The sequence below is a fragment of the Rhodamnia argentea genome, chromosome 7 (assembly GCF_020921035.1).
Source record: "Rhodamnia argentea isolate NSW1041297 chromosome 7, ASM2092103v1, whole genome shotgun sequence".
Taxonomy (NCBI): Eukaryota; Viridiplantae; Streptophyta; class Magnoliopsida; order Myrtales; family Myrtaceae; genus Rhodamnia; species Rhodamnia argentea.
In genome coordinates, this window is record NC_063156.1 from 26436952 (window position 1) to 26461346 (window position 24395).

General features: G+C 41.5%; 4 protein-coding genes and 1 long non-coding RNA gene across 10 annotated transcripts; 1 reads left to right on the forward strand and 4 right to left on the reverse strand.

The window, feature by feature from the left end:
• The first annotated feature begins 1013 nt into the window (after positions 1-1013).
• LOC115742413 (BTB/POZ domain-containing protein At1g03010-like) lies at positions 1014-22636 on the forward strand. 4 transcript variants are annotated; one of them, XM_030676687.2, is made up of 5 exons: positions 1014-1566; positions 2497-2563; positions 2801-3991; positions 4084-4634; positions 5041-5304. In XM_030676687.2, exons 1-4 carry the CDS (start codon positions 1475-1477, stop codon positions 4621-4623), a joined length of 1890 nt encoding a protein of 629 aa, XP_030532547.1. In that variant the 5' UTR covers positions 1014-1474; the 3' UTR covers positions 4624-4634; positions 5041-5304. The 4 variants fall into 4 exon arrangements, with proteins under 4 accessions (XP_030532547.1, XP_030532546.1, XP_030532544.1 ...); XM_030676686.2 differs by lacking the exon at positions 5041-5304 and adding an exon at positions 22621-22636 and having other exon boundaries at positions 1015-1566; positions 4084-4671; XM_030676684.2 differs by lacking the exon at positions 5041-5304 and having other exon boundaries at positions 1016-1566; positions 4084-4775.
• Positions 5633-8683, reverse strand: LOC115742415 (OVARIAN TUMOR DOMAIN-containing deubiquitinating enzyme 5). The gene is made up of 3 exons (XM_030676690.2): positions 8570-8683; positions 7823-7942; positions 5633-6856 (listed from the first exon to the last, which is right to left on the reverse strand). The coding sequence occupies exons 2-3, from the start codon at positions 7924-7926 to the stop codon at positions 5989-5991; spliced, it is 972 nt and encodes a 323-aa protein (XP_030532550.1). The 5' UTR covers positions 7927-7942; positions 8570-8683; the 3' UTR covers positions 5633-5988.
• LOC115742414 lies at positions 11099-15168 on the reverse strand. 3 transcript variants are annotated; one of them, XM_048282352.1, is made up of 5 exons: positions 14349-15167; positions 13729-14186; positions 11740-11933; positions 11474-11540; positions 11099-11422 (listed from the first exon to the last, which is right to left on the reverse strand). In XM_048282352.1, the coding sequence occupies exons 1-5, from the start codon at positions 15088-15090 to the stop codon at positions 11357-11359; spliced, it is 1527 nt and encodes a 508-aa protein (XP_048138309.1). In that variant the 5' UTR covers positions 15091-15167; the 3' UTR covers positions 11099-11356. The 3 variants fall into 3 exon arrangements, 2 of the variants coding, with proteins under 2 accessions (XP_048138309.1, XP_030532549.2); XM_030676689.2 differs by having other exon boundaries at positions 11099-11409; positions 14349-15166; XR_007199233.1 differs by lacking the exon at positions 11099-11422 and having other exon boundaries at positions 11740-11893; positions 14349-15168.
• Positions 11947-13720, reverse strand: LOC125315930. The gene is made up of 2 exons (XR_007199234.1): positions 12973-13720; positions 11947-12942 (listed from the first exon to the last, which is right to left on the reverse strand). It is a non-coding gene; the product is annotated as an uncharacterized LOC125315930 (long non-coding RNA).
• On the reverse strand, positions 16730-18967 carry LOC115742580 (taxane 13-alpha-hydroxylase-like). The gene is made up of 4 exons (XM_030676969.1): positions 18546-18967; positions 17720-18288; positions 17261-17448; positions 16730-17038 (listed from the first exon to the last, which is right to left on the reverse strand). Exons 1-4 carry the CDS (start codon positions 18965-18967, stop codon positions 16730-16732), a joined length of 1488 nt encoding a protein of 495 aa, XP_030532829.1.
• Positions 22637-24395: the final 1759 nt, after the last annotated feature.

A 24395-nucleotide genomic window follows, 5' to 3' on the forward strand; every position in this document is an offset into this window, starting at 1 on the left:
TTCTCATAAAAATCACAAACTTTTATTTGAGTCATAAATCTACCCCTATTAATCATCCGTACAAAATTCCTAGTTTTGACAACCGAGAAATGAAAAAAACCTAATCACGAGCTACCCGAGTGTCCCGAGTGCGAGCTCTCTGACCGTGAAAGACGAAACATTCCCAAGCATAAGAGAAGATTTAAGACTCAAATAAAAGTTGGTGATCTTTTATGAGGAAAAAATTGCAGTAAAATTGAAACTAGATGTCAAGCTGGGATTTTTTACAAGACAAAAATGTTTAGGATAGAATCGATACCGGACCTTAAATTGAGAGTTTTTTATGAGACAGAAAAAAGTTTCGGTTCTAAAGTTAGGGATTTTTTACGGGACAAAAAAAAATTTATGGTAGAATTGGGAGTGCATATAAAGTTGGAGGTTTTTTAAAAGCCAAAAGGTAGAATTAGAACAACAGCTAAAATTTGAGGTTTTGTAGGGTATTATGCCAAAATAAAAATAGGGACTTAATTGAAATTCAGATAGGAATCTAAAGGAAAACTCCCTCTCGGAAAATGACGCTAAAGCACCTATTTTTCGTGATGGGATTAAAAGGGCGGCGATAAAATTGAAAACCCTTTAAAAAGTTGAGATTTATTTTGTTATCTGGCCAAATTTTAACTCAAGAGTAGAAACCCATGAATGGAAAAGAAAATCAACTCTAGCAAAAGAAGAAGTCCAACTCACGTTCTCGATGATAGTCCCCCGCTTGTGACGAGCGATCAGTTCGTGCGTCCAAATGATTTGGTCGTATTACAGAAACCGAACCCTTTGCGTAGCTTAGCCCTTAGCCATTCTCTAGCCATCATCATTACCATTTACAGTTAAAGCTCAAAACCCACAGACACAGGCAGACAGGCCTTACAGGATTCCTGCGATTTTGCGCCAGAACAAAAGACTCTTTTCACAATCTTTCACCGAAAAGCGCTTGAAAAAATGCATGCACACACGCACGATCCCCACCTGTTTTCCTCGACTTTTCTCTTTCTGGGGACCAGAGATTTGAGGAATAAACCACCTTCTCATCATGAAAAGGAGAGTAAAAAGACTCCATTAAAGTATGGACAGAGGGGGGACTCCAAAGTCATCACCATCTTCCCTTTAATTCCTCCTGCATGGCTTCGTGCGACGCCTCTCCACACTCCTCCTTCACCTTTCTCTTCACTTCTGAGAGAGAGAGAGAGAGTGTGTGTTGGAGGTGAGTAATCAATCCACGGAGGAAGCATGAGCTTTGGTGGATCGAGGCGAAAAGGGTCGGGTCCCTTGAAAGAGCAGCATTAGATTCTTGTTGGCTGTCGACCCCCGAGAATTTGTGGGGAGAGAATTTCTTCTTGTTGGCGGACTGTTGTGAAGAAGAAGAAGAAGAATCGAAAGTTATCGTTTTTGTTACTATCATCACTTCTTCCGTTTTTAGATTATAAAGGGGAAGGGAAAAGAGATGGGCATTGCGACTGTGGGTGATCTGAAGCCCAGCATTTCTGGGAAGAGGTCGTTTCGTCCGAGTTCCAGCGTCCGCCATGCTTCTGAATGGTAAATCCTCTTTGTTTTCCCTCCTTCCTCAACTGTCAAGTCGTTCAGCAATTCCCAGGTCGTTTTCAAGATCATCTCTTTGATGGATTTACCTCCGGAGTCTGCTTTTTACCAGCAGTACGTAAAAATGCTTAGAGCGCACAAGCCAGGTTCTTGTAATAATACAGAACAGTTAGGCCACAGAACAAGACGGACCAAGTCTCTTAGCATCATGGGAAATTGTCAACTGTTCATTTCTCTCTCTTTCTATTTGCGCGCGCGCGCGCGGGGACGACAGCATCACGAGATTCGGTTGATAAACGTCCATGTCTTGTCCCGGTCCTTTCCCTTCCCATCCTGTGAACTGTGACTGTCGACATTTTCTAGACCAATTATTTGAGGACTGAACTCTTCCTCAGGCCCTCAAGCTTAGTACGGACTCCGACTTCGCCGGACTGAGTACTGTTTGCAGGAACATGACAGAAGCTCCTGGATTCACACACTTGCACATCCGATCGATCCACAAGGGACCCGTGCGTGGATCATATCTGAATCTGTTCTTGTCGGAAATCGCTTAAGTTTGATTCCAATTTTTCCCATCGCTGTTTTGCTTTCGTCTTGCCTCCCGTGCTGTCTCATGCTTGATCAATTATAGGGTCGGTCATTCACTGACCTGACCGATTCAGGTCGAATCATCGGTTGGTGGTGGACCCTGCTTTTTTTTTTTTTTCTATAGATTCAATGAATTGATTCAGTATAAGTTGAGTTCTTGTCGAAATAATGCTAACATGAACGGCGAAAAAAATGGCAATTCAGGCTGATAGCAGCAGAAGTTGCTGCATGGTCTTTGAATTATTAGCACTCCCGGAAATGTATGCAAGAAATTAAAAATTGAACCTGCAATAGATTCGCACCTTCTAAGCTTCTATCTCACCTAATGTTTGCTTGCAGGCCGATATCCGATGTCTCTAGCGATCTCACTGTGGAAGTAGGAACATCAAGCTTTGCTCTCCACAAGGTATTACCGTTGCTTGCTAATTGTTCATCGTAAACGCCTGGCTGTTGCAGCTTGTCTGTAATCGAGTAAATATAAGTCTGTATCAGACCGTTAACCAAGAAAATTCTGTACTACCGAGTCTACCGTCACTCGCTAAGCACTCGATTATGCACAACAATTCCAGAGAAGAAAGATGTAACTACTATGCCTGAGCACATTGTTCAAATTTTCCCACTCACAGATTTGGCTCTTTTGCAGTTTCCTCTCGTCTCTCGTAGTGGACGAATCCGGAAGATACTGTTGGAAGCAAAAGACTCCAAAATCTGCAGGATAAATCTCGCCGCTGTCCCGGGAGGTGCAGAGGCGTTTGAGCTGGCTGCAAAGTTCTGTTACGGCATAAACATCGACATCACATTAGCAAACGTTGCTTCGCTGCGATGCATCGCGCACTACCTGGAAATGACCGAGGAATTTGCCGATAAGAACCTAGGATCTCGAACTGAAGCATATATCAAGGACACCGTGCTTCCCAACATATCCCACTCAATCTCGGTGCTCCATCAGTGTGGGACGCTCTTGCCGGTAGCAGAGGACATAAACCTCGTCTCGAGGCTCATAAATGCAATCGCGAGTAATGCCTGCAAAGAGCAGCTCACCTCCGGCCTCTCCAAGCTCGACCATAACTTCCAGGGAAAAGTGATGGAGCCAGAAACGCCTTCCGACTGGTGGGGCAAATCGCTCGTTGTGCTTAATCTCGATTTCTTCCAACGAGTCCTATCTGCAGTCAAGTCGAAGGGGCTGAAACAGGACATGATCAGCAAAATTCTGATCAACTATGCGCAAACTTCTCTTCAAGGCCTTTTGGCTAGAGATCCGAACGTGATGAAAGGAAGCCTACCGGATTTAGACTTAATAAAGAAGCAAAGAGTCATGGTGGAAGCAATTGTAAGCTTGCTTCCCACGCAGTCGAGGAAGAGTCCCGTTCCAATGGGGTTCTTGTCGAGCCTGCTAAAAACTGCGATTGGATCATCGGCCTCTATTTCGTGCAGATCCGATCTGGAGAGGAGGATCGGCCTTCAACTCGACCAGGCAATTCTGGAAGACATCCTGATTCCCGCCACTTCACATGGGAACGGCCACGGCATCACTATGTACGACACTGACTTGGTCTTGAGGATTTTCGCAATCTTTCTGAACTTAGATGAGGACGAGGATGAGGATAATCATTTGAGAGATGAAAGCGAAATGGTTTACGACTTTGACAGCCCCGGATCTCCTAAACAGAGCTCGATTCTTAAGGTGTCCAAGCTGTTGGACAACTATCTCACGGAAGTAGGGGTGGACTCGAACTTGTCGCCGTCCAAGTTCATAGCTTTGGCAGAGTTGCTACCGGACCATGCCCGTGTAGTGAGCGATGGACTTTACCGAGCTGTGGACATCTTTCTCAAGGTGACCCTCTGTTTGTGCGTGTGCATGTCGCTGAGTGCAGATGATAAATTACTCATTTCATTGAGGCCAAAATTCAATCCTTTGTCTAACAGGTACACCCGAACATCAAGGACTCGGAGCGCTACCGCCTGTGCAAAACCATTGATTGCCAAAAACTATCTCAAGAAGCTTGCAGCCACGCAGCGCAGAACGAGAGGTTGCCCGTGCAGATGGCAGTTCAAGTGCTGTACTTTGAGCAGATCCGGCTCAGGAACGCCATGAATGGAGGCCACAACCAATTCTTCTTTGGATCACTCCAGGGCCAGTTCCCTCAGCGTTCCGGAAGCGGCGCCGGGAGCGGAGCCATATCTCCAAGGGACAACTACGCATCGGTGAGGCGAGAAAACCGGGAGCTGAAGCTCGAGGTCGCGAGAATGAGAATGAGGCTGACCGACTTGGAGAAGGACCACGTGTCGATGAAGCAGGAACTTGTACGGTCCCAACCCGGCAACAAGCTCTTCAAATCATTCACCAAGAAGCTGAGCAAGCTGCATTCTTTGTTTCGGATAAGTGCGATCAAGCCATTAGGAGGGAAGGCCAACTCCGAGCCCCGGTTCCTGTTTCAGAAGCGGAGGCGGCACTCGGTTTCTTGAGTCATGTAAAGGGTGTGTGAATAGTGAGTGAATGTATAGTATGACAGCTAGTGGGGTTTTTTCTTTTTTTTGTGTTAGTGTCATGCTGATAATTTTGAGAATTGGCTTTGCTTTGCTGTTATGTGATCGTTCTTGTTGACAGTTCCCTGAGAGCAAGCACTTGAATCTTACACACGTTACCAAGAAAAGAAACGCTCCGGGTGGTGTCTGTCTGAACTGATGTTCAGAGTTCGAAATTGCTACTCAATTCGACAAATGACGCTCACTTTTGATAGCTAATCCTCAATCCTCAAGAGTTGACTGTTGTTCTTAACTTCTTACAATGCCCCAGATCTCTCCATCCGATGATGAATAAATTTCTCTTCTGACTTTTGACCTCATTATCTATGCCTAGTGGCTAGTGCTACGTTCCTGTACACAGATCCTGAGTTAAACAGAAAGACAAAAAGGGACGAGCAATGACGTAAAGCAAGAGAAGACAGACAGTGCATTGAAACCACTGGATATTATGAAAGTGAAAGTACATGCTAATGCAAAAGTTTAAGCGAGCATGCGTGATTCTATTAGACAATTAAAGCGTTGATGACGAGATGTCCTGTGTTCTCCCACTAATTTCGGTCTGCTAAAGATCATGTTTGATTTTTGACTCGAAATATTTGTCGGCCAAGCCACATTTTGTGAGAAAGTATCACCACTTAGCCAAAGAGTGGAAAGGACGCGCATGACAACGCGTCCAAAGTAAAATTCTGCTTTAGAAGTGATTATGAAGTAAATATCCGTTCAATAACGTAACTTCTAGAGTAAAAATCCCTTTGATTACGCAACTCTATTTTTTTACTTTTGGAGCATCTTTTTATTTCAAAAGAAGTTTTGAAGCCACGTGAACAAATAAACAAAATTTAGTCTCTTCAGAAGTAAAAAAATCAACTTATGAGTAAAAGTTAATTTCTCGCGTAGAAGTATTGCCATGCGCACCTCGTGGCTGCCATTTGCTCTATTCATCACTTGCTCTATGAAGGATCACCTGTTTTCTATTCTAGAAATCTGACGAGTCTTCATATGTACAAAACTCATGTATACAATGAGAACGTTGAGTTGGAAATCACGTGCAGTAATTAATTATTGCCAAAATGAAATTAAGCGAAAAGGTTTACTCAACTACACTGCAAAAAAGTGTCATCTCATAACATGTTTGAACATCACACAGAGTCAAGTTAAGCTCCAACCTCTGCTCGCATCTGCTGTTTCGATACTCAGAATGTACCGCAAAAACCTATTGCTGCCTTAAGAAGTACAACACGCATTTGCCATCGACGCATTTCAACTATTTTTTCCACAACATAGGTGCTTCCCTTCTGTATCTCATCATACCGGGACGACGGAATTATAGTGCTCTCCAAGCCCATATGCGTGCCTGTGGTAAGAGAGCATGATACTTGAATCGGACAAGCCACTTCCGCCATCAGACTGATATTCCTTCCCCATCTCCACATCAGGGAATGATCCGGAGAAGATTTTTATGTGTCTTTTAAGGCAGTGACTTAGCGCACCGAGCTCTAGCTGTCCGCCCCATGCAGCTGTCGACTCCACTTCTTTGCAGTAATTCTCAAATTTCTCCGCTACCGACTTCTCCGAATCTCCCTCAACTGTATTTTCGGATAAGAAAAAGGGGAGAAACTCTGGAGTGTGTGCCCTCATGTAGGCAGCGATCATTTCTCTAAGCTCTTGGTACGTGAAAGGAGAAGAACCTCCAGAGAGTAAGGCCAATTGATTTTCCACGGCCCTGTAAAGGCAGTGCCCATCTGGCTTTATCTCAATAGTAGTCAATCCAAGGGGTTCGAGCTTCTTTTCCAACTTCTCGTTTTCTAGCATCCGGTCGCTCACGATATTCTGCTGCTCTTCTTGAATCCTCTGCTCTCTTGCTGCTTCTTGCTGAGCTCTTTTCTCGCGTCTCTTCAAGCTCTTGCTTGGTCTTGAATGTTCCGATTGGCTGGCAACAGAAACCCCAGCTATGGCCTTCACCAAATTGTCGATATTGCCTTTAACATTTCCATTAGTCTCGATGTAGCCTAATGAAGCGAGTTCTTCAGCATGTCTTTCCTTGAGTTTAGTGGACAGCCTAGAGATTTCTTCCTCCACTTGCTTCTTCTTAGCTTTCTGTTCCGCTTTGCTGCCCTTTGCAGCTCCCTTTTTCAGTTCAGTTTCCTTGTTTTGTAGCTGTGACACCTCTTTCCTGCAACATTGTTCCCAGTCTTTATCGAAACAAAATTCCGGAATGCATACAGGTAGTATGAACAATCAAGAAGAATCAAATCAATTGGCACTTTATACTCTAACATAACCGATTCTTAAAGAAGGAATCATGAGCAACAAGTGTCATAATAAGGCTGACAATAAAATTTCCAACTAGTTACAGTAAGCAATTCTGCAGCAAACTCATAGTTCTGTCTCTTCATCAGTGTCAATAAGGACCTAGGAATTACATTCCAAAATCAGGTCAAATGTCACATACAAAATCTGCATAAGAACGAATGCATTCATGTAATCCCTAAATTGGTTTGAAACTTGACTGTCAAAACAGTGTACACACAAATAACCTCATTTGCAGTTTCACGGATCCAAACTTGCACACATATATACAAAAACACCTGCGCACATATACAAACCAAAGTATCAACCACTCTCTCTCTCTCTCTCTCTCTCATAACAGATATTAACAGAAAATATGACCCCTTTCTATAAAGCAGTACATGTCAGGGATACTTATTCTGTCCGTGACAGGTACCCAAATGCTTCACTTTTTCTTAGAGGTTAAAAGCCATGACCATCATTAGCCACTCCTATAGATAACACAGCTCAAATAATCCTGTCTCTATAACTTGAATTTAGTATAAAAGTCATAAACCGTGTCTTTAACCTAATAGCAGTCTTTGCGTAATGCAACAGCGATTGCTTTATTAAACTGGGCCAGAGAGTTTGCAATTCGATTCAGGAAAAAAAGAAAGAAATCTTAATCACATTCGAGGGCCATATTCCATACCCAAATGGGAGGATAAAACACAAGTTCCTCTGTAAAAGACGGAAAAAACTAGACCGCACATCGACCCAGTGGAAGATTAACTGGTAGCTCAAGCACACCAAATTCTACTGCACGTGTGTATTCAGCAAAAAAGAGGCCAGAGGAAAAAAAAATGCACACCTGTGCCTAGAAAGCATTTCATCACGAGACTCCTGTTCCCCTTCAGGTACACTGTCCGCTAAGCCATCCGGCAGCTTCTCCTCAACTACTTCAGTCTGATCCATTGGCCTACCGCTTATCCTGTACCAGAAACAAAAACAGTGACGGCAGGCTTCCCATGGCCAACCTCAGATAATCAACAACTAATATCCGAGCGACATGTACCAATTGAATGCAGAAATTCACGCCCCTAGAAACAGCAAACCATTGATGACGAAAGATAGCCGATGCAAAGCACTCTACCATACCCAATTCAACAATCCACTCATAAACATTCGCTAGCCCATTTCCAATGCACAAACAACCCTAAATTTCAGGAATATAGGTAATATATCTGTGACTGTGACTGTGACTGTGTTGTAACGCTCGAGAAGCTCTTGATTTTGGGCGCATGGTCAAACACACAAGCTTGAAAGTAACCTGATTTATGAATACAAATTGCCCAAGCTCGACCCAACAAACTGTTCCAATTTTACCAGCAAACAGTCAATCAAAAATCAATCCCCAGGTCGCCTTGCATCCACACCGAGGCCAAGATAAGACGCAAACGATACAGAAATCACGAGAAACATTGGAACCGACGAAAGGAAAAAAAAGATCAAGCTCCGGGGGTTCGCTCAGGCCACGATTTCATTCGAAACGAAGTGGGGAAACATCGCCGTGTCCGCGTCGGCAAACAACGATTCCATCGCTAATTATATCATGTACCTGCTCCAGTCGATGATGGCTGGTCGCTGTGAAGTCCAGAGAGAAGAAGAGGGAGAAGAGGAAGAAGAGGCAGAGGAATTAAGAAGAGGTTTCGTATTTCGTTTTTATTTTTTTTTTTTAAATTCGGGCTAAACTATTTCTTAGATTTTTAGATAATCAGCCGGGGTCGGTGGCTGAACCCTAGTCTGTTGGGTTTGGACCGGCCCAAGCCCGGATGAGTCCGGCCCATCGGGCCCGGACTTAATTTTGTGTACGAATAGTTAGTAATTATGTTTAAACCTCACTAATACTCGACAGGATTTTAAATTTACGTTTCATCTTGGAAAGTTATTGAACAGTCGGTAAAAGTTCCTAAGCAGATAAGAGCTTTACTGGTTAATCGATATACATATTTACTCACTTTTCGAAAATGAAACGTTATTAATCAAAGTGAAAAAATTATGTTCATTTTTTTTTTTAGGCTTACTTTTCCAAATGAAAATTTATTGATCATGCAAAACGTCATATTTGATTTGGATGAGAAATTAGATATGTATATATATTTTTTACAAAACGTGTGTGTATACATATATACTTTTCATCCAAATCACATATTCTAGGTCTATCAAAATCCGTGTTGAATTAAGAAATTTTTGTAATACGTGATTTGGGTGATAAGAATTGTAGCAAATCAAATCACATATTCAAATTGAATTAGGAAATATTTGCAAATCTAATTCAAATCACATATTCAAAAACTATCAAAATCTTAGTTTAATTAAAATATAGACAGCTTTTATATATATAATTCTTACCCAAAATCACATATTCTAGAACTTCCTACCATGGCCTCACTCAAAAAAACTCCTGTCTTGTTCTATCTCGGAACATTCTCTGGCGAAACGACCAGTGGATTCCTTCACCCCATAAAAGGCCATGTCAACGTGGCTCAAATTCCTGAGCTCGAGTGTCACAAGTCGACTGTCTTGCCTCCACGAACGGATGGCTACTCCTCTCGTCGAGAGAGACCTCGTCCATTTTCTTATTCAACCCGATAACCGTGATCGAATCAACCTCCCTCGTCGCAACTGGCTTATACGCGGCGGGACATTTACCGCTCCTCCCACATCCTCGAATTGCACCGTCTTCATCGTGAGCATGCTTGTAACGTTCACCGTCGGGTCGGATAGAAGTTGGATCCGGCATGATTTTAGCCTTGTAAATCCAGATTTCGATTCAAGCTGACAAGTAGTCTATGCAGAGGGCACGTTGAATTGTGTGGACTTGAAGGGAAGAGTAGGTACGTTCCATGTTAGAGAATGGAATGTCATCCCTTGCAAGGATAAGTCTATTAGGACATGGAAACTCCTATCTATTGGAATTCAAGGGAGAGATTTATGCATCCACGAGAGGAGTAGGGCAAGGGTTCTTCCAGTTAAAAGGTTAGAGATGACTTGTTTGAGTGGGAGAAAGAGGACGTCCTCGCCGACAAGGCTAATTATGACTTGATGGCGAAGTTCTACGGATCACATTGCTCAAGATTGCTTGATTTGTATAGTTGTGCTTACGATCGAGTTGAAGAGGTCTTCAGTGATCAGAACATTTATATGCTGTTATTTACTTACGATAGTCATTTACTTTTATTTGTTACAGGAGTTACAATGTCCAGATTTTTCTTATATAGATTCTCCAATTTTCGCTGAATTTTCTCTGCTTAGTTTCCGAGGAGTGCCCATGTCTAGATAATTGGCTTAACACTACATAGAAAAACAACCTTTTTCTCTTGTAAACTTCCATCATCATTCCAAGTTCTTCAAGGCCCACAAGAGTAACTACACCTGCGTACTTCCCTGTTGTACAAACATACACTTGACGTGCTTCACGGGGCACAAACTAGCTTTGAGGAAGATTTTCAACAAATCGAAATGGACATCACTATGAGTCGTTAAAACGACTAAGTTAGACACAAACTTCTGCACCTCGCAAGCGACCGACGGACGGGCCGGCAAGCCTCTCCAGCACAGAGAGAAACACCAACTATTTGCACTTGTCTCCGTCCTGAAACTTTCAAACTCCGAGTCAATGGCTTCCTCAATGGAGAAATGGCGCTTCTTCATTGCTTCAAGAATCAAACAAATGATTAGATATACTTTTAGATAGACATGGCTCCATGATGCCCTCGTTCTTACGCCAGCCAACTTACACATAGATATTGCTCTTTAAACTTTCAGCAGATCAAGGCTATCACCACCTTTGTTGTCCTCGATGATACTTACACTTACTGCGCCTTGGATTTGAGAAGAGCTCTTAGATGTTTGTCCCACTGATCGGAATACCTCTCCTGTAATTTACTTTGTTACCCGAGTTACAATGTCCAGACTTTACTTATATAGATTCTCCAATTTTCGGCCGAATTTCTCAGAATACTTCTGCTGTTATTTACTTTGTTTGTTACCTCTGTTTAGTTTCTCAGGAGAGGCTGAGCACTCGGATAAAACTGAGCCGACGACGCACGTCTAAATGATTGGCTTGATATACATTTGCACAACATCAAAAGACAACCTTTTTCTCATTGTTCCAAGCTCTTCAAGGCCCCCAAGAGTAACTACACCTACTTACATCCTATTCTACTAATGTACACTTGACGTACTTCACTGAGCACAAACTAGCTTTGAGGAAGCTTTGAACACTCGAATGGACATAGACAACATTATGAATGGTTAAAACGACTAAGTTAAGACACAAACTTCTGCACCGGCAAGAGACGGAGGGGCCGGCAAGCCTCTCCAGCACTGAGAGAAACACCGACTATTTGCACTTCAGTAGCGGGTCATGTTCCTCCATTTGTCCTTCAGGTCCACCTGAACAGAAAAGCTCCATTTCATAATGCAGTCAATCTACGATATGATGAGATTCAAGCATTACCTCAGTTCTCTCCTCGAAAATGTGGCGGTAGCAGTGTAGGATGAGCTTCCAATTTCCTTTGCCAAACCTATATTGCAAAAACAAATATAGCAACGAGATGCAGCGATGTTGTGACCAACTTGGGACTCAAAGCGCATGACACCACTTCAACCCCAAAGCACCCAAAAGTCTATGGACAACCAATACATATTTAAAAGAAAAAAAAAACAATATGAACAAAGAAACCCTCATGCTGTTAATAGATACTGCGAAAATCAACATTGTACCTCTGGACACCATTCCTCAAAGTTTCTTCTTCCTCCAAACTCCATCTCTTTACTTTTCTCCGTCCAGAAACTTTCAAACTCCGAGTCAATGGCTTCCTCAAAGGAGAAACGGCGCTTCTTCTTGGGCTGGGTAAGTGAAGCCTATCTGAGTCACCCGGAGGTTCTTCAGGCGAGCCATCTATCGAATCGTCCCACTGGAAAAAAAAAATTATTTTCAAACATAATATTAGCTATGACTATCATATCGTCAAAACAAACGTACTAGATTTCCCCAAAAGATCACAATAATGAATAGGCATTAGGCATCAGTACACTTCTTCATCTGCAAGAGTTAATCAGCATTAAGAGTGCTTACTTTCCACTGCTTCAAGAACCAAATAAATTATTAGATATACTTTTAGATTGACATGGCTCCATGATGCCCTCATTTTTATGCTGGCCAACTTACAAATATAGTTCTATATTAATCCACAGAGGATTAAACTCTCAGCAGATCAAAGCTATCACCACCTTTGTCTTCATCAATGTAAGATGAAGAATCCTACAATAGCTAAGCAAAATCTCCAAAAAGATTAAGGAATAATATGAAGGAGGAAAGAACCGCACATGATATACTGATGTGCGAAGCAGCAGTATTGAGGCTGCTTTGGTAAGTAAATGGCTTTCTTCAAAGATTGAATCAATTGAAGAGCCAGCAAGCATTGAGAGATGTACAGCTCCGTGATCAAACGTTCAACTGAGAGAATGAGATGATAGACGGATCAGAAGGACCACTGACTACATACGTACCAGAATTTGCACGCCTCACAAATTCGACATAACTTGCTAAAATGTCCCCAGTTAACCATAATTACATTACTTTGCAGCAGAGATAGCTCAGCACCAACAGATTTGGAGTAATTATCCTTCGATGAACAGGTCCATTTGGGCAACAACAGAGAGACTAATATTTTCTCAAATATGCTTGAGATGGCGGAAAACGAATGAAGCTCAAGAAACAGTTCACAAGTTTGCCTCCAAAAATGAACTCATCAATCTTCGATTCCTAATTCTCAGTTTAGAGAAATTTGACTTCCATTTGGTGTGTTTCAATCTAAGAATGTATTAACTTTTTCTAGTGCTCCTCTTTCTTTTGCATTGTTTCCATGTACTGGGCTATTATTATTTTCAACTAAACCAATTACTTCTTGCCAAACAAAGGCACTCCACTTAAATTCTAAAACAACTCTGTACACATCATGTCTGCACCATACATCATACTTCTTTTCGTCTCAAGACAAGAACTTTCCAAGTTAAGTTTCCATACAGAGGTTCAATTGATGCTATGGAGGTAGGATTCTTATAATGAAAATTGCTTAAGAAAACTCATAAAAGTGAGTATAAAGAGGAAAGGGGCGGCTCAACATCCTTTGTGTTTGATAGCACTTCATTTCCACCTATCACAGAGATGACGAGCAAGGATGATCCTGAGTCTAATGTAGCAAGTATGTCCGCATAGATTAAAACATTCTTATGACACGTAGATGTAATTTTTCCTCAATCTGCAGACTTTTGAGTCTCTACAACCCCCCCAAAAAAAAACAATGTTACAAAAGATTAAAAGACCTTTGTTCTTCCTGCTTTACTAATTATCTTCAAGATCTGGAAGTGAACATTTTCTTTGTCTCACAACTAGAAGCATCTGCCCATTCTTTTAGCTAATAACAAAATGAAGCATTAAGGTATATAGGCAGAACATCCCATAGTTGCATAAAGGCCGGCAAAGTATCTTACACAAAGGAAGAGTTATTTATTTAGATAGACAAATGCCAACTCCAACACTGAGTTTCGATAACAAATTAAGTCGCATAATTGTTCCTATGATTCAAGCCATAACTCTCGCGTGTCAAGGAGACAGACACATGGAGAGAAAAGCACACATTCACATATACACATAATTATGAAAATAGTATGATGGGGTGAAGCAAAATGCAAACATCAATTAGATACCTCATATGTACGAGCAGAGCTATTCCTTTCAAACAAACTAGCTCTACACTGGTCATTCTGATGGCCGGTTGACTTGTTAACATGATTTACTTCACCACCTGGAACAGGCCCAACATTTTGGTCGGCGGAGGCATCGGATGCAATAACATCTTCCCTAATCTGTGCTTCTGCACATTCAAAATTCGTAGATGACCTGGCAGCATTATGCACAAGGGAGTCGGCCAATCGTATTGCATCAGGAAGCGGGTCCGCAACCACTGCTCGCAGCTCCACAGAACTAGATTTGAGCGCTTCTTGAACTCTATTTACATCAGCTGAAAGGAGCGTATCAAATTCGCTATGTGATGCATCTGTTCCGGTTTCCCCATTATTAGCAATGATCTTAACTCCCCCTTTGGATCGCCTATGGCGGGCAAGCTGCTTAGTTTTGATCAATTCCTCATCCCGCTTTGATGTTTCTAATAAGAACAACTTCATACATTACGAAAAACCCAATTGACCAACTTTTTTTTCTAATTCTCCAGTAACAATCAGCTAAAAGAGAAAAGATTTATCACAAAGCACAAGCCAGCCAAAAAACACTAGAAAGTAGCAGAGCAAATAAACGCAAAAGAGCAAACCAGGGATTTTCCCATCATCTTCTGTCCTTGTAGGTGGTCTTTGGCTAATCAGATCTGCACTCGCTCTAGTGTCGGGCAATTCATTTCGTTCACCTGCGCGAGCTTCCATTCGACCATTCGCGACAACCAGTTCCGGATTAGCCTCGGCCATCTGCCTCGCCGCGACCTCAAAGAAAGAAGGACCCATCCCCTCCCACGCCTCGCCCAAATAAGCCCTAACCGACCTAAACGCATCACCTCTAGTGTTCAGCGCCAACAGCTTCTCGCGCTCGGCCCCGTCATGCATGGCCGCCTCGAAGCGGAGCCTCCACCGGAGCAACTCCGGCGACAGAAGCCCGCTCTTGGCGGCCGACTCATCCATCTTCCGAACCCTCCCACGCCAGATGGTCTCCACGGCACGGAAATACTCGCCCCGCTCGTCCACCCGCCCGTGCAGGAACCTGACGGTGCACTCCACGGCGACGCAGCGGTACGCCTCCCGCATGGCGTCGGAGACAGGGGGGCCGCCGGCCATCCTGTCCACCTCTTCGATGACCTCGAGCGCGTCGAGGGTGTTCTCGGAGAGGGAGGCGGCATCAATCTCGGACTGGATGGAGCGGAGGAGGACGGATTTCTTGAAAGGGAGGTCGGAGTCGGGGAGGGGGAGGAGGGAGAGGGCGAGCTTGACGGAGCGGTCGTCGAGGAGGGGCTGGCGGAGGAGGAACTCGAGGATCCATCGGGAGATGTCGGGGTCGATCTCCATGGGAGACGTCGGGTTCGCTCGCAATTGCTCCGGTGATTATCGCGATGTAGGATTGTCGTGTTTCCTCTCCGCTGTGTTCTTCGGGGTTAAGGGGGATTTTTCAGTTTATTTATTTTTCCTTTCAAGGAGGGAAAAGGGACGGGATAAAAACATAAATAGATTTTGAACTTTGATTCAATATAAAATATAATTTTTTATTTTTTATTTTTATTAATATAAGCTTTAAATTTTAATTAAATATGCAACATGATCTTTAAATTTTTAATTTGACCATATGAAATTTCAAAATATATTTAATTTAATCTCCGAATTATAGGAAGATGTTTAATGTAGTCTTCGATTGATTTAAGTTTAATGATTAAGTTGTATATATTTCGAAATTTCAAGGATTATACTGGTCGAATAAAAAGTTTAAAGATCACATTGCACATTAAGTTAAAGTTCGGGGATTATATTGATCAAAATTTTTTTTTTTGGTCTAATTAAAAGCTCAAAGATTACTTTACATATTTGGTCAAAGTTTCGGGGATCATTTGTGTTATTTTGCCAAAAGAGAAAATAAAAATGGTTGGGGTTGTGAATTTTTTTTTCCTTTTTTTCTAAGCAATCATCATGATCTCCTCTTTTGTCTATTTTTTTTCCCCCTGAACGATCTGATTATTAGAAGGAATTCCCGAATTCCAACCAAGAATGGGAGTGCATGCTTTTATAAAATGCCTCTTCAATCTACATAGAGCTCTTAGAAGAACCAATCTCGAGAAATTATCAAATAAATTCACTTTATGAATGTCATCTACTAAATAGAGTGCAGAGAACTATCAAATGATAGAATTGGTATTCATTTCATTATAAATAGTGGATTTCTTTGATTCTAATAATTTTGTAACCAAACTAAGAAAGATGCAAATGATTAGGACCGCCCCGTGGCAATTCTAGTTTAGATAATGATGCCATAGTGACCATGTGAGACTTCCAGGTGAAAGTTTGATTGGTCCACAAGAATCAAGCCGTGACAAAATGTACAACAGTTGGTCGTGCCATCGCAATTCATGCGCAATTTGCTAAATCTTTATAGGAACTTTTTTTTTTTACCATTTTCATTTTATTTACTTACATCTTCGTATTTGTTTATTTTACTTTTTAAATTTTGATATAAAATTTTATTTAAGTGATATATTAACATGAATTGATTAAAGTGGGTTAAATGGGAGGGTATTTATTTTAATGTGTGGGCTTAAGTATGGGCGTGTTCTAGTAATGTGGATTGGGTCGGGCGTGGGTCATCAAAACTGTATTGCATAAAAATGGCTCAATATGGGTTAAATGGGTCAAGCATGAGTTCCATTATTTTCCATCTAACCCAAACCCGACTCGACACCCCTAGGGAAGCCAGGGGGAAGGAGAGAGGGGAGGAAAGTGAGAAAAGCCGAAAACGGGGTCGGGCATCTCTGGTTCGTACACAAACCGGTTCCGTCTAGGCAGCCGTATATTGAATTCAAGTGGGGGTGAAAGAAGATTGTCTCTTAAACTACACATGAAATCTTCCATCAGATCAGCAATAAAAGATGAGACATGTAGAGATACAAGACGCTTGGCAGATTAAATCGACATGCATTTTGATGCTCAGCAGCCACTTCACTTAGGAGCTCTTTCTGGGCCTGATCTTGATCGGTAGGCCCATGGAGGGATAAGGCATGGGTTGGCGAGTGATGACCTCCTCCGGCTCCAACTGCGACCACTCGTACCCCGTCACCAGGTTGTGCACCACCGTGAGCGTCTCCACCCTCGCAAACTCGTTCCCGATGCATGTCCGGAGTCCGCCCCCGAACGGGAGGTAGGTGAAGGGCGGGATGGGCCTCGACGGGCCCTCAAAGCGAGACGGTTCGAACTCGTCCGGCCTCTCGAATACGTCGCCGTTCGTGTGCGTTCCCCAAGCGACCCAGAGTACCTGGTCGACAATAACATTTTTACGCGGATGTTTTTCATTTGCAAGGGAAAGGCGCGTTTGCAAATTCACGTCATTCGACACCACAAATGAATGATTAACGAAGTTTGACAACGAATGAAAATCACGTAGATACTTATTTTCACATTGATTCAGTAGGTAAACATGCAAATTTTCTTAATTTTACTTTATTTTTATTTTTGTAATCAGCCAGAGAAATATTACCTGCCATCCCTTGGGAATTTTGTAGCCACCAAAGCTAATGTCTTTAAGCGCTTTTCTAAAGCTGCCAAACACAGGAGGGATGAGCCTCATCAACTCTTGAGCAACCCTCCATGTGTATCTCATCTTTTGTAAATCACCCCAGCTAAGTCCTCCTCCTTTGTCTCTTCCCTTCAGAATTTCCTCATGTTCTGCATAAGCATAACAACGAGCATTACATCAAAACTGATCACCGGCGAACCGATCATATAAACACCGCATCTGAAACTTTAACATAGTATTCGAGCATCCATTCAAATTTGTTGTGAACCCTTCGATCGGCCATTCAGTTCAAGCTTTTGGATTGACAATACGATATAATTTAGCACAAAAGGTTTAGTGTGATATGATAATAACACGAATAATACCCATTTAAACTTGCTAGAGGACAGCCGGGATGTATTTGGACTGCTTCTTGATTACCTGCCAAGACTCTCTTGTAGACCTTGGGATCTCTCACTAGCTTCCATATCATCAAGCTCAAAAGAATCGCCGACGTATCGTGGCTTGCGATCATCAACATGACAAAGTTGTCGACGACCGTCCCTTCATCGATCGTTTCACCATTCTCATCCCTCAATGCCAGCAAGCAGCTTATCACATCGCTCCTAGGGTCCATCGTTCCTGCCGAGATCTCCTCCTTCCTCTTCCTCAGTATCGGCAAAATGCAGTCCACAATCCTCGACCTAGCTTGAAGCCCCCTCCGGAAGACGGTGCCGGGGAAGTTCAGTGGGAGAGACCAGATGGCCTTGAAGGAAAGATTGAAATCGTCGAAGAGTCTCTCCTTTGTGAACTCATCCTTGATGCCAAAGAGAACGTCGCAAGCTACGTTGAAGGTGAGCTTCTTCATGAAGACGACGGCCTTGATGGTATCTCTCTCTCTGCTTTCTTCGAGAATTAGGGTTCTGACTATGTCATCCATTCTTTTGACATAGTTCTGCAGGCTTTCTGGTTTCAAGAAGCCAAGCATCGCCCCCTTTATTAACTTGTACCTGAAGGATATTATGCGAGCATTTGGACAATTCATCATCCGTGAAAGTAGAGTTTGGAGGATTTATCGTAGCTAATGCTTCCTCGTAAGGCTTTAGAACTTGCATGGATGGTGTTCATGATCTCAAAAGGATAAAAAAAATTCGCATGGAACTTCAAAATTTCGAGAGCGAACCCTCCTTAATTTGCACAAAAGCATGAATGCAAGCGCATAACAGTTAAATCACAAAATACTAGTCACGATGATAACTTAAACTACCTGGATCCGGTGAGTTCGAAAAGATTGTTTTTGCCACCAATGGCTTGGATCGTAGGGGGTTGTTGGGCGGCGAGGACATCATCGTCTGCAGTGAGTATGAACTTGTTACCGGCTTGGCCAATGATGACGACCGTCGGCGAGCCCATTAAAGAGGTTTTGAACACGGAACCGTACTTGGAAATCCTCTCCTCTACCCATTTTGCGCCTTGCTCCTTTCTCTGAGCTATTAGAAAACTCAGGGTTTCGCCGACTATCGGGAACCCGAGAGACCCTTTTGGAAGACTCTTGTTTTTGGGGCCCCTTGAGAAAATAATCAGCAAGACGATTGAAGCTAAAAGGAAGGTGGCCAAAATCAAATAAGAGAAAGACATAGCTTGAGGGTTCAAGTCTTGTAGCAACCAGTCGATGGAGTTCTTACTCATCATCCTAGAAAATTTGCGAACATATATTGTAGCAATCTCAAAGAATAAGGTCACCGAAATCCGACGATCTTAATCTTAGTTTGGTTCTCCCGATGATAAGATCACGCGGTTTGGCGATGCCGATGTTTTAAGTCTATCGATAACAGACAACAACATACAAATTAGGCATGGGATGGAGACATAATAACAGGACAAGTTCACATAATTTTCTTCCCTAACAACGTCCTTGTAGTGATTGTCCATTTCAACATGCCGAGCAACAATCAAACAATGGTACAGAAACAAGTGGAAGAGATTCAAGTTTGTAAAGATGTTTTGCCCGCCTTCTCTCTTGGTGCCTCACTATGTACTCCAAATTCCAAAAGGACCGGGAAGCTCAAGGCCAACTCTTGCATTGTTGGCAGCCGAAGTTTCTTTGCAATCGCCGACCTTTAAGATCACGTATCATTCCAAGAAATAAAGCCTACGTCCATACTTAAGAATGCATTCTCGAAAGCGCCAAGACACAAGAGTTCAAGCGTTTCCAATACCGGACAAGACTGAAAGTCTATCAAGGATCAATCGAGTTTTCGACTTTGATGGGAAAAATTATCAAAGAAGTCCTAAACCTATTGTTGTTGTGCCAATTCGGTCTTAAATATTTTTTTTTTACCAATTTAGTACTAAATATTTTTGCATTTGTGTCAATTCAGTATATTTGATCAAATTTTTGCCGAAAATCGCCGATATGAATGCCAACAATCCTACATGGCACGACCCGCACCGAAGTCAATATTTTTTAATAATTTTTTTGAAATTTTTTTAAATTTTTTTCTCTTTGCTTTTCTAATTTTTCCTTTCTCTTTACTTTTTTTTCGAGGGGAGGGGCTAATGGCCGCCTAGGGTCGCCGGGACCGGATGAGGACATCGCGGCCCTCACCCACTACCCTCACCCACTACCCTCACCCGGTCTCGACAAGGGTTGTCGGCCCTTGCCTGTGGCCAACGACCCTAGCCCGCCCTTAGCCCCTCCAAAAAAAAGAAGTAAAGAGAATGAAAAGAAAAAGAAAAAAATTACAAAAATTCAAAAAGACATTAAAGTGTTGTTAGAAAAGTGTCCACGTCAACATCGACCACCGTGTAGGAACGGTCGGTATCCGTGTCAATAATTTTCGTTCAAAATTGGCGAAATAGAATAAATTGGCACGTATTCAAAAGATTTAAGACTAAATTTTGCCCAAAAAAGTAAATTTAAAACTAAATTGGCACAATCACAATATATTTCAAAACATTTTTTGGTAATTTTCTCGACTTGTCATAGTTAAGTACGTATGGATGTAGACATTACTCCCACGTTTTTCAACACTTTCTAAAATAATTGGAGCCATCTTAATTTGTTCGAAGAAAGTATTGTAGAAAACCCATCACTCATCTTATTCTTGCCGCCCACATTAGATAGACAAAGCCAATCGCTATATTGGATACGTGGGCTATCGATGTCCTTAGATGTGGATTTCAACCCATAAGATCTTCGGGATAACTAATTTCTGTAAATGAATCGATCTGATTCTCAATCAAACCTACATCTTGTTTCCACCAAGAGATTATCGAAGTTGGAAAAAAAATCCATGCCCAAGCTCCTTTTTTTATAATCATATGTGAATTATTTCATTTTTATTCGACATTTCATTTTGACGAACGGATTTTTGTCTTTCATATAAGGTTAATAGTGGGTAAATTCATCGGAGAGCCGATAAATTTAAGATGTTTCTCATAAGAAAAGAATAATATTTGGTAATCCAATAACGAAAGTTGATAAATGAAGGAAAAAAAAAATGAACTTTTGCAGATAATCGAATAAGAGTTGATAACGCAAAAGAGAGGTCAATGAGGGAGCAAGGAGAGGAAGGGGATTAGTTTAAGGTTTTGCTCATATTAGTGAATAGATGGTGAGTGTGTATTGATGAGGTGAACCTACATATGAGCGGGTATTAGGCAAAGTCCAGCATCTTGAAAACTTTATGATGTAGAACAATTAATATACTCTAATTGTCCCGATCATAGTAAGGGGCCTGAACTTGGGCTTCTCTCTCGGAGATATCCCAAATTATGGCCATGTATTCCGACATACAACGTTTGGTAGACTCCTGATGTGTATCTGTCTTGATGAACATAGTGCATGTCGGCCTTACGCCGTGCATCCTAACGTATAATTATCCAGAGATAAATGAAACCCAAATGACCCAGCTAATTTCCCATAAATGCATGGGTGATTATAAGATAATTACATATGGTTTGATATAAATATATAGCAAACATAGGTGATTAAATACGAGGATGGCCATAAGTGGGCATTCATCGCCATGGCCATATAATACGTCGTAAAGAATGAGTTGGCACGAATATGTATAAGGCGACCAATCCACGAAATGCCACGTGTGCATTAAGACATGGCAGATTCTTGATACAACACGGCCCCCCATATAGCAGAGGAATCTCTCAGCTTTCTCGAGAGGAAGGCGATAATGGCCAACAAAGATCAGATATGAAGGCATCTATTCCAATCCAGAACTAGAAAATTTCAATGGAGATCAAATAAGAAAAAAATAGATATATCGTAGCATACTCTAGCGGAGTAAAAAAGAATTTTACCGGAGGGGTTTTACATACCGTTTGATTCGAGAGATTGGGTAAACCGACGACATGTGCTCTATTCGAAAAAATGCAATGCCATCCGAACAACAATGGAGACTCTTAAGGAGATCGTTGTCCGGCGTGGAGGTCTTCTGAGAATATCAACAATTGAAGAGAGTGTCTAGCATGACAATGACAGACAGCATAACGGTGAAACTTCAGCCGCAGATCAGAGGAACACCCCACTTTGACCTGTAATCTTTTCTTTCCATCTCGGCAATTTGTGGCTGAGATTTGACCGTGCAGCTTTCTAATCGGACGGCACTGTCATGCATGTATTTTCCACAATTTAGTGACCGCAATTAGAATATAGAATGCCTAATGTGCGAATCGAAATCGTATATGCCATTTGGCCAGTCTCCGTTTTTGGACCGATCCGACAAACCCTTATGAGTCCGAAGCTGGGTCTCCCTCTCCTCCTCCTCTCTCGGACTGCCTCGAAATGGATAAAATCGCAAGTGAATGGAATGAGTAATTGCAAGGCATCGTAGCATGTTTATCACGTGCATTGTAACAGCCTCGTACATCATAAATCACTGCCATAATACAAGCTCGCACAAACCGTTCATAATATTTTATTGCCGAATCGATATAAGTTGAATTAAATATAATTTTATCGCATAATCTTACTTGGTCTATCCAATAACGTCTCGTGTATATTTATATTCCTTTTTTATTCCACAAACTCAAATATTATGCAAGTAACGAACCTGCCTTTATGAGAATTTCCCAGGAAAGTTACAAAAAAAGTCATAAATCTATTGCAATTATGCTAATTTAGTCCTAAATTTTTTCCTAATTTTTTTTTCCTTTTTTTGCCAATTAAGTCTTAAAACCTTTTATATTTGTGTCAATTCAGTCCGTACAGTCAATTTTAGCTGGAAATCGCTTACCTAAACTGCGGTCGTCCTACACTGGCGCTACTAGCACCGACGTAGATAATTTTTAGTAACTTTTTGGATTTTTTAATCACATTTCCTTTCTTCTTCTTCTTCTCACGGGGTTTGTACAGGGCCTACCTTGCCCAACAATGGCGAGGCTCACCTTCCCTAGTGTCCGACAAGGGCGAGCTCGCAGGAGGCCGGTGAGGTCGCCTCAGGCCGATCGTTGAGTTTGATGATCGGTTGGAGAAAGAAGAAAGGGAAAAAAGAGAAAGAAAAGAAAAAATACATAAAAATTATAAAATATAATTCAAAATTATTTATGTCAGCATTGGTCGAGCCACGTCGGTACAAGTCGCTCCAAGTCGGTGATTTCTTGCCAAAATTGACAGGATAGACTGAAAATGCAAAAGGTTTATGACATAATTGACAAAAAAAAGTAGAACTGAATTGACATAATTGCAATACGTTTAGGATTTTTTTTTATAATTCTTCTGAATTTCTAATACTCCCAAATAGAGGAGGGTTTTAGCTTTAGCGGCATGCGATTAGATGTCCAATTATAGGATCAAACATAAATACAATTTTTTTGGAATTTCTTGGCACACTACTTACTAATTGATAAATAATCTCTCTAAAGTGTTAATTCATACAAACTTTATATCCCAAGGACTTTTAATAAAAGATATATATCTCTACTACACAATAATACTAATCAAAATTTTGGGATCGTGCAATAAAGGTCCGAAACTTTCAATAAATTCCGTTGAACCAATTTTCTCTAAAAAAATTGAGTCAATGGATTATGAGCTAACTAGAATATATTAACTATTCCACACCACACCAAATTTTTTATATTAAATTTGCTAACACAACTCACAAGTGCATCTCAACAATTTCTCCATGTGTTAGATCTGCTCCTTCATAATTCAAGTGCCCTTCTACATCAATATTTCTTGACTCGAATCTCCATTTTGTTGTTTTTGGGGTCACAAGCCTTCATCCCCAGTCTCTTTTCTCCAAAACGAACCACAGATTTTTTTTGTCCAATCGAACCATGCATAGAAATTCCTTCTCTTGTTTCTAGACTAAGCAACATGTCTCTTTCACTAGACTAAACTATAAAGGCAGCCCGAAAATTGCATTAGTCATGAGATTCATTCCTTGAGAAATTCATAAAACACCAATGTACATGATGTAAGCGCGTTACCAATCAACCATACACTATGATGCCATTTATTTAGAGAGCACAATACACACCCAACACCTTCACCTGGAGAGATCACCGAGAGGTAACCCAAGTCGGAGCTCATCAGCATATCGGTTAAACTCATCTTCATTCAAGAGGTTAAATCCATGAGTTATACGTCACTAAGATACATTAATTACTCCACATTACACCAATTCTTTGATGTATGACTTTTTTAACACGACTCACACTCATATGTGCATCTTGATTTGAATACTGCTCAAAACATTAGTTGATGGATAAAGTGGTTACTCATTGAGGTATAATCTTCTCTCTCTCGCTACCAATTGTTATGTGATACTCTACTTTTATTCCCCATTCGATGTTCTCCACTTTGACAAAATCCAACCACCTGGAAGCTCCTGCAGGACCAAAAAGGAGAAAAGTTGGACATCTATTTGGATAAACACTTATCTTTCTCCACATCAGCAAGACAATGCAACTACGAAAAACATGACGCAACCTCGACATAGATTCATTCAACTTTGATAAAAGGAAAAGATAGCTCGTGCACACTTTATGCGATAGGTGCGTGCGTGTCAATACACGCAGGGCCAAAAACAAAAAAAGGAATGTCAAACGATATATTTGTAACATATTCGGTCATAAACCTTTTACATTTATT